Below are 18,293 nucleotides of genomic sequence, written 5' to 3'. Positions count from 1 at the left end.
TTATGTGGAATACTTAAATTCATATGGAAGAAGGAAGACAGAAGAGAATTAAAAAAATGGAGACAAATAGTACTGAATAATAATAAGATCTTTATGAAAATAATACAAAAGAGATTTGAAACTAAAATGGAAAATATTATGGAAGATATTATACACAGTATAAAGGGGAAGGGTTGTCTAGAATTATCAATAATAGAGAAATTGTTGATATTATGAACAGAAAAGAAGCAAAATCATGATAGAAGATCTTAAGGCATTTGACACAACTGGACATGAAATCTTATGGGTAATAATGAACGAATATAATACAAGTGAGAAAGTTGTTCACTTTGTTACAAAATCCCAAGGTACTTGCTAGACAGAAAAGGTGAATTTTCCCAGTGTCTTGATCATATTTTACATTAGCTGAATACATTCAAATTCAATTCTGCCCTAAGGACAGGACACAAGCTCACTGGGATTATCTCAATTATCAAAAGTAAAACCAAATAAATATAAATTAAGAAAAATACATGAGATACTTGTATAACTGCGGTGGCGGTGCTGCGGTAGCGTTGTCGCCTCACAGTTAGACGTTGCCCGTTCAATTCTCAGTTAGAGCGTCTTCTGTGTGGTAACATGCGTGAATGGGCGTTTCTTCATTGAAGGTTTTGCGTTAGGCCCGGCAAGCCAGCATGTAAAAATCTACTGCCAATCATTAGCGGACCGGAGTTCTGCTGTGGCGACCCCTAACTGGGAAAAGCCGAAAGACACAAACAAACATGAGATACTTGTATAAGACGCCAAAACCAATGAAGTAATTGGATACTCCTTGGATAAACTGCGACACTGCTCTCACTGATATTGCCACTACTTATACAAAAAAAGGAATTTAGAATATTTTTAGAACATTGTGAAGTACTGCAAAAAAGAGCTACAATTCTCTTCAACAATTCTACTTACTCATTTCAGGTTCTGCTGTAAGATCTGCAGTCACAAAGTTTGAGGGGAATAATCCAGTACCTTGATATGTCTCCCCTTTCCACCAGTTTGGATCACTGAAACAAACAAGTAAATAAATTAATACCTGTACCTTAATATAAGTTACTCCTAGAATTATGAACAAAACTCCACAGCAGTTAGTCCAATGGCACTGGTGGGGAGCCCATGAATGCTGTTGGTAATTCAAGATATGAAATGAACTTAGGCAGCCAGAGGATCTGGCAGGTATAAGAGGTATGCCAATCACAGGCTTGCTTTCATGGTGCAGATTCACAGGACACTGTAATTCTGTTGCACAATTAATGAATGAAATTACAATGTGAAAGCAGCATAGCACATGTCAGAATACACATTTCCCACTACATTGTTGGGGCAGACGGCCGGGTAAAACCCCACAGTATAACAATCTGTGGTACCAACTCCACTTAACTGCTGGCCCTAAGCAACTCTTCTTTCAGGCTCTTTTTGCATGCTGATGAGCACTCTACCACTAATGATAAATAAAATGGACAAGTAGCAATGAGGCAATACATAAAGTGCAGATGCACATAATTTTGGCACAGACCTGAGGAAACTAAGTGGACTCCAAAGAGAGCATAAAATAAATTGAATAAATAAAGCCATATGCTACTGTGCCCTGAAATCATATAAATGAGTATTTTTAGTAGATGTAGTTCATGACAGTGTTTCATCAAGAACCACTTTGCCATATAAAATCAAACAAACTTGCCTATTTATGTTTCTACTAGCCATCTTATTAATCTCTGCATCTGATATGAATACATCTTTGTTTTAAGCTTGAATTGGTGTCTATTTCAAAGAGGTTTGATTTACAACTTGCCTGAATGTAAATTATGCATCTACCTGAAATTACTAAAACCTAAAACACTGGCACCACTTTACTGAGCACAATTCAGTAAAATGGCAGTTCACTGAAGCTCCTAATCATAGGATCATGATCATACAATGTACAAGGCAATTGAATCACAGGACCATCAATGAAACAATGAGTACAAAAATGGATGCAGCACAAGTGGAGCACAGCATTTTCACAGCAGGAAATTCCACTACACCCTGTGGGGGCTTTGAACCCAAATCTCTACTTATATACAGCAATTCCAAGGCTGCAAAACCACAAGGAAAGGGGTATTTATGTTATAGAAGTCTGTATATGACCTGAAATGTTCTATTTTTGGTCAGCTGTAATTGATGAATTAGTCTTAACTGAGGTGGATTTCAGTAAGCTCAGGTACATAAACTGTTACTATGCTATATTACAAATGTATAAATATTTTAAAAATGTATTACTCACCTCTGCAATTGGCTCTGGTAGAACAGTGTGTTAGGACTATTCACTTATTTGGTTAATAAAATACAACAGGGTGTGATGCTCATCTTTAGCTCTTTAAGAGGACTTACATCTTCACTTGGCTGTTATACTTGGATATCTTCCCTTGCTCTACTGCCTACTTGGGTATCTTCCCTTGCTCTACTGCCTACTTGGGTACAATTTTTACAAGACCACTGATGCCTTACCAGTATCTTCCCTCAAGTTGTAGTCAAGTTATCCATGTAATGCATACAACATCAATGAAACAATGAGTACAACGATGCTCTAGCTGATCCTGATCTCACACCAAAGATGAATTTTTATAGTCTTACACCTGCATATTGTTATTTGTAGGCAAGACTCTGTTTTAATGATGGAGGCAGTACAACCATCAGGTACTGTGCCCAATTTTAACATTTTACAGTGGTATTAAAAGCTTTTAACTTTACTTAACAAGAAATGTCATGTTATGATACAGCACCAGAAATTGCTTAAAGCATATCAGACTGAGCATCATTCCAAGGGGTTACGAGTTGTTAATCAGCCCAGTATATGAGAAGCTGATGAGATTTTAACTAATCAGTGGCAACAAACAGCGAGTAGTCTCCACCATGTTTGTCAATGCCCTGACAGAGCTTTATGATAGACAGCCTGATAAACAGCAACACGTAGTCTTAAAAGCATGTGCTGTGACTGCCACTTTTCAAAACAAAGATTACTTAGAACAGTTAGAACTGCTGTCTAACAATCTTACTGCATTAGAAACTGATTTAAACAAAGGAAGCTTAAGAAATACCTGAGGGATTCAACTGATTATAAAAATAACATAGTTACTTTCAAAGGCTATTAAAAAATGTTATGTTTTTGCAAAACGGCAGACAATGGAAATTCAACTCTATCGCTACACAAACATAAAATTTCTTCTTCTATGCGTTTCATACTTGGAAAAGGGGACTCTACAGATTTTTCAGCCTCTAAAACAATTGTCCCTAAGAAAATATATGAGGGCTGGTCGCAAACAAACAGGCAACATGGGAGCCCTTCAAATACTTCAGCAGTTAACAGTCAACCAGAAGAAAGTGAACTGAATAATTAGATGCATAATATTTCATCCTTTGACTTACCTACAAATTTAAAATCTTTAGTGAATAAAAGTCTTAATTTTATTCCAAATGCAATGATGGTAAAGCATTCTGCAGAAAGTTCAATTTAAAAGCTTTTTCAGCAATAGGGTTTCTTTCTGAAAGATGCTTAGCGTTTACATTTAAACCATCTAGTTTTAATCAGCCATATAACAAATGTGTGGTGGCTTTTGAGAAATCTATACTGAAAGATTTACATTTTAATTTTAGTTATAAAACTAATGGTCCTAATAATTTATCTTTTGGTGGAAATATGACACTTGGGTTGAGCACAGAAATATTATTGTGAATACAGCTGACATAGGTAGGGTGGTTGTTATTTAGTACATTGATGCATATAAAAAATAGCCTTTATTACAATTGTCAGAGTAGATTTTATCAAAGAATGCTCTGGTACTCTACAAATAAATTTATGCAGAAATTGATAGTTTTTCATTGTCAGCTGTTGAAAACGCTATAATCAGTAAAAATTTGTTTTTCAAATATATTGGGGTTGATGCAAGGATGTAATTCTTCTGCAAGCTGCCCAAAATACATAAAGAACAAAAACACCCACCGGGGAGACCTATATTATCAGGATCTTTGACTGAACTTGCATCAGAATTTTTGACTTGGTACTTGAAATCTTTATTAGCCTACCTAAGATGCAGAATTCCAGATACTCTTCAGTTCCTTCACATTTTACAAGATTTACAAACAGATCCTGATTGGTACGTGTGCATGCTGGACAGCAAATCATTGCATAACAGAATACCACAACAGGCTGAACTTTTAGCTTTAGAATATTCACTACACAAGACCAATCTATACAGCTCAAGTTATACTACTTTTCTTTTGTCTCTTACAAAACACGTTAACTAAAACATTTTCTATTTTAATCAGTAGTGTGCTCTTCAAATTACAGGTACAGCAATGGCTATACACTTATGCCAACCATTTTATTGGCAGTTTGGAGGATCAGTTCATTTGTGATACAAGCCACAACATCTTTACCTACAACACAGACATCTGATGTGGAAATTTAGATGATTATTGTCTGGTATGGACCTCCGATCTGGAGGACCTTTTGGAATGTGTATAATATCTGAATAAAAACAAGTGAGGGTTACAGTTTACTGTTAACCATCACAGACAGAGTGTATCATCCTTCTGTTTTGTAACCATCTGTACAAGAAATTCTATAAAAATTCCTTATTGAAAGTGAAGAGCTGACACCCCCCCCCCCCTCACTTGCAACTAACGACATACCCTTGTCAAAATACTTTAGGTTAAAAAGGATATGTTCATCTGCTGAAGATTATTATAAAAGAAGTTATGTCTCACCATAAAGTTCCATCTGTGTTGTTGATCTTCATCCATTCATCACTGATGGGAATTGGTTCCGTCCTCGGAACCGTGCCGGCCATATATCAAGCTCGCGCCAGCCAAAAACTCTGGAACTAAGCTTTTACCCATGATATCCTTCTCCCTGTTACCTCAGATCGAATTTGCCCTTTATCAGTAAAGAAGAGGCAGTTTCTGCGCAAGTGCCATAAGACAGCACTTGGACCCAATGTATCCCCCAGGAGCCTTTGGAGGGGGGCAGAGGGTGGAACGTGATGAATGGATGAAGATCAACAACACAGATGGAATGTTATGGTAAGACATAACCTTAATCTGATGTTGTTAATCTTCATCCCATTCATCACTGATGGGACAGTGTCTCCAGCTACCTTCATTCCCTGGGTGGCCCTCATGGAAGAACATTCCTGAGCACCATAAAGCCAAAGGATGCTCTACCCCTGGAGAGCAGATCTAGTTTGTAATGAGTAATAAAGGTACGAGGAGAAGCTCATGTTGCTGCTGCACAGATGTAGTCCATGGAGGCTCTAGAATGAAAAGCTACAGAAGAGGCCATCGACTGGTAGAATGGGCTTTGATTTTCTGTGTTATAGGCTTTTTCTCAAGATGATAAATGTAAAGTATGCACTCTCTAAGCCATTTAGATAAAGTCACTTTAGAAACAGAATTTCACATTTTAGGTCCAGAAAAAGAAATGAACAGCTGGTCTGATTTACGCATTGTCTTAGTCCTGTCCAGGTAAAATCTCAATTATCTATGTACATCCAAAGAATGCAGACAGTATTCCCCTTCATTAGTAAAATTCAGGAAAATACCGGGAGGTCAACAGTTTGACTAATGGAGAAAACCGAAATGACTTTGGGGGGAGAAAGTAGGGTTTGTCCGGAGTGATACTCTGTCCTTATGAAAGATGAGATAGGGCCAACTAATGCGCAGAGTGTGGAGCTCTGAAATATGTCTAGCTGACCTGATGGCAACTAGAAAAATTGACTTCCATGATAAGAATTTTATGTCACATTTCACTGCAAGCTTGAAGGGGGGTTGAGTCAAACACTGAAGAACTAAAGTGAGGTCCCATGGTTCAATGGGTTGTTTCACAGGTCTGATGTGAGAGACTCCCTTCAGGAAGGTTTTGCATAAATGGTGAGTAATCAGGGGACAGTTTCCATAACCGTTATAAAAGTTTGAAATAGCAGCTAGATGAACTCATATGACAGAGGCTGCAGCTCCATTTTTGAAACATTTTGATAATGGGAACCAAAAAAGGATCTAGATTTCTTTTCTTAGACCAAATAGATTTAGATCCATTTGTCTAGATAGAGTTTTCTAGTGGATGGTTTGTGTGAGGCCAGAACTATATCACGTACTGGAGAAGAAAGGTTATCCTGCCTGGCGATTAATGGAAGTGGAAAACCAAGCTGTCAGCTTGAGACTGGTGAGGTTCAGATGACTCAACCCCTGGGGGTGAGAGATCAGGTCTGGAGATGGATCCAGAATCCATGGTCAGCATAACAGGTGAAGCCGGAGGAAGGGGAACCATACGGCCGGAGGAAGGGGAACCATACCTGTTGAGGCCAATAAGGGACTATGAGGATCACTTTGCTTTTCAACCGAAGTGCTTTCTTCAAAAATTGGGGAACCAGAGGAATGGGAGGATAGGCGTGCAGAAGTCCCATGGGCCAACTGTGGATCAGTGTCCCTTGGGGACTCCCCCTGTGGGGGAAATTAGGGCAAAGTAGCTGCTGCATTTTTGGTTTGACAGAGAGGCGGATAGGTCGCAGGCAAGGCTGGCCCCAGTGGCTGAAAATTTCTGCTGCTGTGTTGGGGTTGAGGGACCACTCATGAGGCAGAAGAATACATCTGCTCAGCTTGTCCGCAATCACGTTGGAATCTCCTGGGATATGCGTTGCTATCAGAAAGCGGTGGGAAGCTATCGCCCACTGCCAAATTCTCATGGCCTCTTGACATAAGGGGTAAGACTTGGTTCCTCCTTGTTTGTTGATATACCAGACTGACATGCTCTCTGACTGAATTGCGATCATCCGAGAAGGAAGAACAGATTGGAATGCCAGAAGGAAGAACAGACTGGAATGCTTGCAATGCTAAAAGCACTGCCCTCAGTTCTAGAAAAATGATATGCAAGTTGGCCTCTGTTGTGGACCATGTTTCTTGGACTGTCAAACCCTGAAAATGCCTCCCCCCTACCCTATCAAGGAATGATCCGTGGTCAAAGTGTCCTTGGGTAGAAAGGGGTGGCGCCAAAGTTCTTTCTTTGGCCTCATCCACCAAAGCAGGTCCTGTTTGCAACAACTGGTTATTAGAACCTGAAAACCGAGGGGGGGGGGGGTAATGATTTGGGAACCATTGAGATAATAGAAGCCACTGAAGTATCCTCATATGAAGTTTTGCGAGATGCACCATTGGTATAGCAGCTGCCATGGATCCTAGGAGTTGCAGGACTTCCCATGCTGAGGCTTTGTTCTGGCAGAGTATCACCCAGAGCTGAAGTCTCAGTCTTTGTAATCTCTGACGTGGAAGAGATGCTAAACAGGAGCGGGTGTCGAAAATTGCTCCTATGAACTCTGTGGACTGGGTCGGAGTAAGATTGGATTTCTCCCAATTTATTGTTAATCCCAAGTCTCGCTAAGGAAAGAGTATATCTTCATGCTATTATTAACTGATGCTTGGTGGGGGCGGAAAGGAGCCAATCTTCAAAATATGGAAACTCCCAGAATCATTGCAGCCTCATGTGAGCTGTGAATACTACTATGCACTTGGTGAACACTCTGGGGGCTATAGACAATCCGAATGGCAGAGTGAGAAATTGGTAGTGATTGGCTCCTACCCGAAAGCAAAGTAGCCTCCAGGAGTGTTTGTGCACTGTGATGTGGTATTATTCATCCTGGAGATCCATGGAGCACATCCAATCACCGTTTCCCAGTCTGTCTATATAATATAAATGTAGTTCCCTTATTCACATAGATATTAGTGCCGTTCAATAAACGTTGACATTATGCATGTCAACATGCTACTAAGCATGAGCTGAGCATCAATCACAGTGCATTCAAAAACCTTAAAATTAAAAAGAAAACATTTTTTTTTTCAGGTGGCAGGCCCCCCTGCAACCCACACATGCCTTGCAAATTATATATTCCAATGCCAGACACACTAGTCATTGGTGACTCCATAGTCAGACACACTGACGTCCCGCTCACCAGACTGAGTAAGGAGAAGGTCACAGTAAGCTGCCTGTCGGGCGCTAGAATCCGCCACATAACGCAAGCACTCAGGTCTCTCAGCAGCAGGTACAAATATGACTCAGTCATTGTCCACGCTGGTGTAAACGACCTGAGACGTACCTCCTTGGACTACATGAAAAGAGACATTGAGGAGCTCTCTGATTATGTAGCCCAGACAGGTATGACCCTGACCTTGAGCAGTATCCTACCTTCACCAAGAATGATGCCACAATACAGAGATAAGATGATCAGCTTTAACAATTGGCTTAAACACTGGTGTCATTCAAAGGGGATCCAGTGTCTGTCTGCCTGGGATGACATGCTGGACAAGCCACGCTGCTTCGCAAGGGACGGCTTGCACCTGTCACCCTGGGATTCGGATATTGGCAAAGGCTCTTGCCACCCCCATAGTGCCTTTTTAGGCAAGGCTCAAATTCTAAACCTACCACCCTAGAACACAAAAAGGAAAAACTAAGGGTAATGCTGCTCAATGCCAGAAGTCTAAATCTCAAAATGCACGCACTCGAGGCCCTTCTCAGTATGGAGAACATCGATGTCTGTGCTGTGACAGAAACCTGGTTCAAGGCTCCTGAGAGCACCCCAGCGCCATCAGGTTTTACCTCATATCATGCGTTCCGGCCCCAAAATCTGGACAATACCAAGAAAGGAGGGTATCCATATTCATCAAGGACACCCACACCTCAAGACTGGTGGCAACACACGATGCATCGGAGACCATCCAGGTGCAATTAACCATAGGCAAGACTGCTCTGCAAATTGTAGCATGTTACAGGCCACCCTCACAAACTCAGGAACCTCACATGGCCTTCCTGAAAACACTAGAGGGATAAATGTATCACCAAACACCATCATACTAGGTGACTTCAATTACCCTAATATAGACTGGGAACACTACTCAAGCCCAAACACCCTAGCCCAAAAGTTCCTGGAATTCATAAACTCAAATGCCATGGAACAACTAGTCACCATCCCCACAAGAGGAGATAACATACTTGATCTCATCATCATGAACATGGGAGCACAATGTTCAACACCGGAGGTGTACCCCTCACTGGTGAGATCAGACCACAAACTAATCTCGCTGGAGGTCCTCATCCCACCCCACCTGAAATAAAAAGACCACAGTAAAGAACTTCTCAAAAGCCGACTTCACACTTCTAAAGACTAGTGTGGTCTCCTTTAAGGCCCCGAGCGGAAAACAGTACTCAAGCCGCTGAATCACTTACAAATGCCTTCTACCAGCACCTGCAGGACTGCATGGATAAGGCAATCCCAAGCAAAACAAAGACTCTTTGTACCAAAGGCAAGTGTCCAGTCTGGTGGACCCCAGCCATAAACAAACTCTACAACAAAAGGAGGAAGCTACTACAAGATAGAGCAAAATCCTTAAAAGGTAAGACACCCTTGATCACTATAAGTAAAAACTAAGAGCTCTCATAAAATCATCCAAAGCAAATTTCGAGAGAAAAATAGCTAAAGACTCAAAAGACAATCATAAGGCCTTCTTTAGCTATGTTAGAAACCTGGGAGGAAACTCCCAGATATGCTCAGAGCTAGTTCAAAATGATGTGAAGATTACTGATCCTACAGACATTGCCAACATACTGGCTGACAGGTTCAGTGCAAACTTCTCCCCTCCCCAAAAGGAGAGATATCTATACCAAACGATTGCAGCCCCCAAACATCTCCAGCGCCCAAGTGAGAACTGCTCTCTCCAAAGCAAAAACACAGCATCCATGGGACCTGATGGTGTCCCCGGCTGTGTGCTCCATGAACTCAATGAGGAATTAAACCCACAGCTAGGACAGCTGTTTAATCAAAGTCTTACCTCTGGATACGCACTCCAGGAGTGGCGCACTGCAACTGTGGTACCACTTCACAAAGGCGGTGCCTCCACCGACCCTGGAAATTACCGGCCCATTAGCTTGACAAGCCTTATCTGCAAAGCCATGGAGAGGATCATAATGGACCTCATAAATAAAGACATAGGGAATTTGCAGACTTTGGATCCAACCCAGTTTGGTTTTGTCAAAGGCAGATCATGCCTTTTAAACTTGGTTGACTTTTTCGAAACACTCACCAAAGCCATTGATGAGGGAAAGGCAGTCCATACAGCCTACCTCGATCTGGCTAAGGCCTTCGATACAATACCCCATTCGGTATCATTGAAAAACTCATCAGCTTAAATGTCAACCCATACATCACAAGATGGGTTGCAAACTGGCTGAGTGACAGAACCCACAGGGTCAGAGCTGCTGGCGCCATGTCAGACTCAAAGCCTGTCACAAGTGGTGTCCCACAGGGCTCAGTCCTGGGCCCACTCTTGTTTGGCATCTACTTTTCCAAGTACAAGCAAACACAGGAGGGTTATGGCTGACAAAGTTTGCAGATGACTGCAAACTGGGCGCCATAGTAGAAAACACATCTGACACAGATATCCTTCAGAAGGGTCTCACAGAAACGGATAACTGGTGCCAGAGCCACGGCCTAAAGTTAAATGCCAAAAAATGCATAGTCATACCCTTCGGGAAAAACAAGGTTACCCCTAGCTACCAAATAGGTGGAAATCCACTGAGCACAGAAGAAGTTATCAGGGACCTGGGGACCCAGGTTGATAGTAGTCTGTCATTCGACACCCATGTAGCTAAAGTAGTTAGGAAGACCTTCTACATTGCCCACCTTATCATGAAGGGATTCTCATCTAGATCAAGGGAGGTCATAGTCTCCGTTTACTCATCACTCATCAGACCAATGATTGAGTACAATGCCCCATTCGGAATGTATCTGACCCGACACTTGCAGCAGCTGGAGAGGCCACAAAAGTTCCTCACCAAAAGGATAAAGGGTCTCAAAAATCTGTCCTATGCTGCCCGACTGAAAGAACTCCAGCTCTATTCAGTCGCTTACCGCTTGCTCAGAGGTGACCTTTGCCTAACATACAAGGCCATGTCAAACCCAGATTTGATGAATATGCTTCACCTCAAAAAATCTAGATCCATCAGAGCCACAAGGGCGGGAGACTTAAACCTTGACACGGCTATTAATAGGACGTGCTGGAGGGATAGATTCATCACCCAAAGACTCCCTATGCTGTGGAACAAAATCCCGGTACATGTGAGGCAGAGCACCTCGCTGGCCTTGTTCAAGAGAAATCTTGACCAATGGATGGGAGATCGCAGATATACCCCAGGGATTACCTCAGTGTCACTGCTCAACAGAGGCACAGCAAAATAATGGGTATAGTTCCCCATACTAAAGGGGTGGCGTAAGCCACAAAACGATGGGCTAGGCTTGTAAATGCCCTCGGGCAGATAGCCTAGTATGAACCTATGAACCTATGAACCTATGAACTCTGAAATTGCACAGTTCTCAGGGAAAGTTTTCATTCCCCAACCACGAGAATTGTTCGATCTGCTCCATTTGTTGACAGGTGTCAACCACCTGTTTAGTCAACCAAACTGTGCTGACTAAACATATGTTGACAAAAGTAGCACCTTCCATACATGTAGGTGTGTGTGTGTGTGATAATACATGTAAGTGCATGCATGTACACACACACATTATATATATATATATATATATATATATATATATATATATGGGTCTACTTCATAAGATCGACAGACCATTTCATCGACATTCATTTGGTCGACAGACCATTTGGTCGACAACCAGTATTCAATGCACTTAACAGGGATTTGCCCCCCCCCCAATGCTGTGCGACTCTGGAGTTCATATATATAGTTGGGGGGCACAGCCCCCCACACTGGGGGGTGAAGCCCCCCACCTATTTCCATTTAAAACATGACAATACAACAAAAACTACACATTTTAAATGAAAATAGGTGGTGGGCTTCACCCCCCCCCCCACACACCCTCAAACTATATACATATATATATATATATCAACTTCAGGGTCGCACAACATTGGGGAGGGGGGGTGATTCCTAGGTTTTTGCCTTGAATACTGGTTGTTGACCAAATGGTCTGTCAACCACATGAATGTGAAGCTGATTTTTTAGATTTATACTGAGGAAGGCTGCCAAAAACAGTACCTTTATCCAAAACTGTTCCTTTGCCTTAGATATGGACTTCAAATAATAAAACATCCTACTTGAACAAGTGTGTGTTGTATTTTAAATGGTAAGCTAGTACATTATACATTGGATGTTTCATGATTTTTTGTGCACCTGAATTGGTGAGGAACTACATGTGCAGGTGGTTGTGTTCCTTTTGTGGAGATGTAACCGAAACATGTATCATGACCCAGGTAATAACTCAGACCCCAATTATGCATGTGTTTGACTAAATCAAAAGTGCCTGGATACCAAGAGACTAGAGTGCACAAGACACTTTTCCATTAAAATGGAGAACATATTCCACTTTATAGAAAACATCTGCTAAAGCATCCTGGTGACTTTAGTCACATCTGAAATTCAAGCTAGGATGTCTGGCAAGATCATGGAGTCTATCTGCAGCCAAGCTCCGAGTGATATCATACAGATGGACATCTGTTCTAGGATGCCTACTCTGGATCGCCCTACTTAGCCACAGGTTTGTAGTGGGCACCATCCTTCCTGGATTACAGGCAGAAATATTAAGGTGCTTCCAGGCTGCATGACTGGCATCCATGGTAATGGTCTCCACAGACAAGTCATAGCTCCTCCTCTTTCTACCATAAATATCATTCAAGCATGTTTGGGTGAAGGAATGATGGCCTCAAGGCAGTCCATGGTGGACTTTCTGAACTTTAAGGTTATGAAAGAGAAGAGTCATCTAGCGTGAAGATGTAGGAAAGAGAAGCAGGAGTATCGTCAGTTGTCACAGAGGTAATGACCTATACATTTTATGATTTCTTCCACGTGTCACAGAGGTAATGACCTATAAATTTTATGATTTCTTCCACGAAGCAAAGGGTAAGGGAGAACACTGCCCCTCCCTCTCAACTCCAGCATGGCTGTGCAAGTGAACTGTCAAAATGTGTGGAGTCGAGTATACAACTGTTGAGTGATAAGCACATGGGGATGAACCTGCCAATGATGGTGCAAGAACCTGAGAAGCCTGCAATGGAGAGAGTGCTAATATCAGTACATACTTTCTCTTTGCAACAGGTGACATGAGACTTTAAATATCTGCCAGACAGCTAAGGCATAAAACAAGGTTTGCTATACATTTAAGGCCTGAAACAAGGACCCTGACAATGACAAATGTCATAAAGCGAGGTTCTGGAGAAAAAATAAGTAAAAGTAGCCACTGCCCTAGTAGAATGACCTTTTGGTTTTGCAGGCAAGGGCCTTCATCTCAAGATGTACACAAAGAAATGCAATCAGAGGGCCATTTGGATAGGGTTGCTTTTGACACTAGCCTGCCCAGCCTGGCCTTGGAAAAGGAGAGGGAGTTACTTTGTTTTTTTGACAGGCATTGGTCTTGTCTAAATAAAACGGTGTATAAACGTCCAGAAAATACAGCATATGTTCACCCTTATTACTAAACCCTGAAAACAACTGAGGGAAATGAATAAGCTGGTTTAAAGTAGTCTCGGAGATATTTTAGGTAGAAAGGAGAGTTCAGTCCTGAGCGTAGCCCTGTCCTTATAAAAAAAAAAAAAAAACAGATAAGGAGGGGCACAGGACTAAGCTTGCAGCTCAGAAACTCATCTCACTGAAGTAATAGCCACCAGAAAGATTGCCTTCCAAGACAGCAACATTAAAGAAATGATGGCCACAGGCTCTAAAGGAGGACTAGCTAATACTTGCAGCATGTAAAGCAAATCCTAAGGAGGGATGGGATCTTGAAATGGGGGCTGCAACAAGAATATACTCTTCAAGAAAGTGGAGCCACGACGGACCCCGGGAACTATCACCCTATAAGTCTGACTAGCCTGGTCTGCAAGGCTATGGAAGGCATCATCATGGAACTCATTAACGGAGACATTGGGAACCTCCAAACCTTGGACCCTACCCAGTTTGGTTTTGTTAAGGGCAGATCATGCCTCCTAAACCTGGTGGACTTCTTTGAGACGGTTACCAAGGCATTATACAAGGGAAAGTAGGTCCACACAGCCTACCTAGACCTTGCAAAGGCTTTCGACACCATTCCCCATTCTAGCATTATAGACAAGCTCACCAGCTTGAACATAAACCCCTACGTCACGAGATGGGTTGCCAACTGGCTCATGGATAGAACCCACATGGTGAGAGTTGCAGGCTCTCAGTCTGACTCTAAACCGGTTACAAGTGCCGTCCCCCAGGGCTCAGTCCTAGGATCCCTCCTGTTCGGTATATACTTCTCAGAGGTACAGGCAAGCATAGGAGGACTATGGCTAACCAAGTTCACAGACAACTGCAAAGTAGGGGCTATAAATGATTCTCTGGCTGATACAGACACCTTTCAGATGGGTCTCACTGAGACTGATACCTGGTGTCAAAATCATGGCCTCAAGCTAAATGCCAAAAAGTGCAGAGTCATCCCCTTTGGAAAAAACAAAATACCCGCGAACTACCACATAGGTGGTAGTCCCCTAAATACAGATAATGTAATAAGGGATCTGGGGACCCAAGCAGATAGTAATCTCTCCTTTGATAATCATATTGCGGAGGTGGTTAGAAAATCCTTCTATGTGGCCCACCTAATCACAAAAGGGTTTGCATCTAGAACAAAAGAGGTTATTGTGCCTCTCTACTCATCACTCATTAGACCCATCATAGAATACAACGCCCCATTTGGGATGTACCTTACAAGACACCTGCAACAGGTGGAAAGGCCACAAAAGTACCTCACCAAGAGGATTACTGGCCTCAAAAAGATGCCCTACGCAGCCTGACTCAAGAAACTCCAGCTGTACTCAGCTGCATACCGCTTACTCAGAGGTGATCCCTGCCTGACATACAAGGCCTGTCCAACCCAGAACTGATGGACATGCTCCACCTGAACAAAAAAACAAATCCCAGAGAGCCACATGCTCTAGAGATATAAAGCTCACCACAATGATAAAAAGGACATGCTGGAGGGATAGATTCCTATCCCAGAGACTCCCCATGCTCTGGAACAGGATTCCAATATACATCAGGCAGAGCCCCTCACTAACACTCTTCAAGAGAAACCTTGACGGGTGGATGGGAAACAGAAAATTTACCCCGGGGATCACTGCACTGGCTCTGCTGGACAGTGGCACAGGGAACTAATGGCTCTGCTGGACAGTGGCGCGGGGAACTGATTGCTCTGCTGGACAGAGGCACAGGGAACTAATCTAAGGGGGTGGTGAAAGCCAACACATTCTGGCTAGGCTTATAAATGCCCTTGGGCAGATAGCCTAGTACTTACCTATGAACCTATATATAAGACCACCTTAGAAATCTTCAAGGCAGCTACAGGAATGTTCCCTGCCAATGGGGAAATTAGAAATGGCAGCAAGCTAAACCTTGACAGTATAACAGCAAACACTGGACTGAAATAGATCAGCAAGACAATCCCCAATAGCATCAAGTGGAGCAGAAAAAGGATCAGTACCCTTGGACGAAGTGCAAAGTGCTTCCACTGACTAGCACAGATCTATGTGGAATGTTTCTGGGAAGAAGATAAAATACTGTTCACTCTGTCAGACAGCATGAGATCCCAGGCCATCAATGGAACTGGAGAAACCATGTGGATTAACCTGCGGGCATGAAGGTTGGGCAAACTACCTCTGCCCCCCACTAAATAGGATATCAACCCCAGAATGGGATCAAGCACCCAGTTATGTGCAGAAAGTGAGACCAAACTTGTTCGGGCCAGAATGGGGCAATGAGAATTACAGTCGCTCTGCATTAGGCTGCTTTCTGAAGAAATTTTACAATGAGAGGAGTAGGTGGGTAGGCATACAGGAGACCTGGGGCCAAGAATGAACAGCATCTCTCAGTGACACTCCCTCAGGGGCAACCAGGGCATAAAAACCGGTGCACTTCACTTGGAAGGGAGACAAACAGATTGTGACAAGAGGTGTACCAGTGTTGGAAAAATCTGACCTGCTACTTCTGGATTCAGGTACCACTCACGAAGAAGAGGGATGTTTAAACTGCTCACCAAGACGTTGGAGCTCCCCAGGATGTGTGTTGCAATCAGAAACCATGGAGAGGAAATCGTTCACTACCATACCCTCATGAATTTCTGACAGAGATGATAAGACAGAGTTCTCCCTTGCTTGCTAAGGTACCAAACCCCAGACATATGGTTTGTCTGAACAGAGACCACACCCTCGGGGAGAAGTCCCTGAAAGGCCTGCAGTGCCAGGAGGAAAACTCTCATTTCCAAGACAGTGATGTAGAGATTGGTCTTAGACTGTGACCATATCCCATGAACAGTCTTCCCTTTGAAACACCCCACCCCAGAAAAGCGGTATCCATAGTGACTGTGGCCTGAGGCCTGGGAAGAACAAAAGATCACCTGCCGGTGACAAGGGGAGACTCCAATCACCATCTGATCTGAGTCCGACAACGGTTTGTTACAGCAACTGAGAAACCCATGGGATGAGTTAGGTATGACAAGTGAACTGCTAATGTCCACTGCAGAAACCTCATATGATGTCTCCCTAAAGGTACCAAGCAAATTTATGCTGCCATGTGCCACAACAGCCTCAGAATCAAGACAGCAGGGGGTTTGTGACATACAAACAGACAAGAAGCCTCAGTCCAAAGGGAGTTTAACTTGTAGATTGGGAGCTTTGCTGTCTGATCAACCAGATCCAAATAGCAGCCTATGAACTCTGACACCTGTATGGGCTCGAACCTGGACTGTTCATAATTCCTAAGGACAGACAACTAGAGTAAGAAGTCCCGAAATTTGACAAGAGATGCTCTTGTGGGGGCTGTAAGGAGCTAATTGTCAAGGTATGGAAAGACCTGGAACCATTGCAGCATTAGCCAAGCTATCACAATTGGCATTCATTTGGTTGACACCCATGGGGACTGTGGTGAGACCAAAGAGCAGCACCTGAAGCTAATAACAGTCTTCCAGCCAAAAGTGCAGAAACGTCCTGCACTGTCTCACAATCTTTAAATGATGGTAGTCATCCTTGAGATCTATCAAGCACATCCAGACATCCTTCTTCAACATAGGTAGAATGGACTGCACAGTAACCACTGGAACTTGGCCTGTTAGATATAACAGCTCAATTTGCTTAGATCCAAAATTGGTCTGAAGTCCTTTGTCACAAAAACGGATATGGAATAGACCCCAGATCTTCACTGGTCAAGTCGGACTTCTTGAATGACTCAACTGTTCAGCAGCTTTTTGAATCTTGACTGATGCATCTCCTCTCTGATGGGGCAAAATGTCTGGGAGGGATTTTTATGACTCTCTTGGGGCAAACAAAATGGAACTGTACATCCTATGGGTACAACTCTAAACACCCACACATCTGAGGTGATGGCTTCCCAAGCTCTTTAGAAGACAGCCAAGTGACCCTCGACTGCCTCTGGATGACAGCACTGGAGAACATCTTCAGGTATGCTGGAAAAGGTCTCCTGGAGGAAGGTCTGTGGAAGCCTTGTTTCTGTGGTTCACCCCTGCCATATGGACAGTGTCCGTTCTGGATCCCCCCAGCCATGACAAGGAACCGTCACTAGAAGGGTCCTGAAAATGCTGCAGCAACCTATGAAAAAAAAGGATTGTGGGGGGGGGGGGGTTGCTAATGTGTACTCTGATGGCAGAGAGTATTTCTGTTCTGAGTGCTTCTAGGTTGACTCCAAAGAGGGACTAATGTTGAAAATTCAGACCTCCTTCGTGCAGAATGGCTTGGCATGGAAAGGAATGTGGGTAACACCTAGAAGCCAAACACAATCCTGTAAAGAAATCAATAATCCTGATAAAGAGCAGATTGGTTTTGAATCAGTCCAGATGAAGTATTAGCCCTCATTGATTCTGGCAAACTAGACAAAGACAAACAATTTAAGTAAACTAGCAGAAAGATTCTACCATTAAAAGTATAACAAATAATAACAAACAGCATAATCCACAACATATATGTACATGCATATGTATATATGTTTGGTGACCTTGGAAATTTTATGTGCTGAGCTGCCTGATCGAATTCTATGAGTAAAGGAAGGACTAGACCTATAATAGCTCTTGCACTAATTCTGCATTTCTGATGATGATATTGCCATTGGAGTTTGAGGTGTCTTGGCAGCACCGCATCTTAAAATTTAGGTTTGTTATTTATAGCACCACCTGCTTTAGTAAAATTCTGTACAACAGCTTAGG

The 18,293-nt window shown here is 42.8% G+C and overlaps 1 protein-coding gene across 1 annotated transcript in view; it reads right to left on the bottom strand.

The window, feature by feature from the left end:
* STAM (signal transducing adaptor molecule) overlaps positions 1-18,293 on the bottom strand; it is a gene marked incomplete in the record, with an annotated part of 1,274,308 nt that overhangs the window by 452,031 nt on the left and 803,984 nt on the right. Inside the window, 1 exon segment of the mRNA XM_044067544.1 lies at positions 943-1,037. Within this exon segment, the coding sequence (XP_043923479.1) occupies positions 943-1,037 (95 nt within the window).

This window comes from Protopterus annectens, chromosome 3.part1 (genome assembly GCF_019279795.1).
Source record: "Protopterus annectens isolate FY-2018-M chromosome 3.part1, PAN1.0, whole genome shotgun sequence".
In the NCBI taxonomy this organism is placed as follows: domain Eukaryota; kingdom Metazoa; phylum Chordata; order Ceratodontiformes; family Protopteridae; genus Protopterus; species Protopterus annectens.
This window is presented reverse-complemented; position numbering and strand designations above follow the sequence as displayed.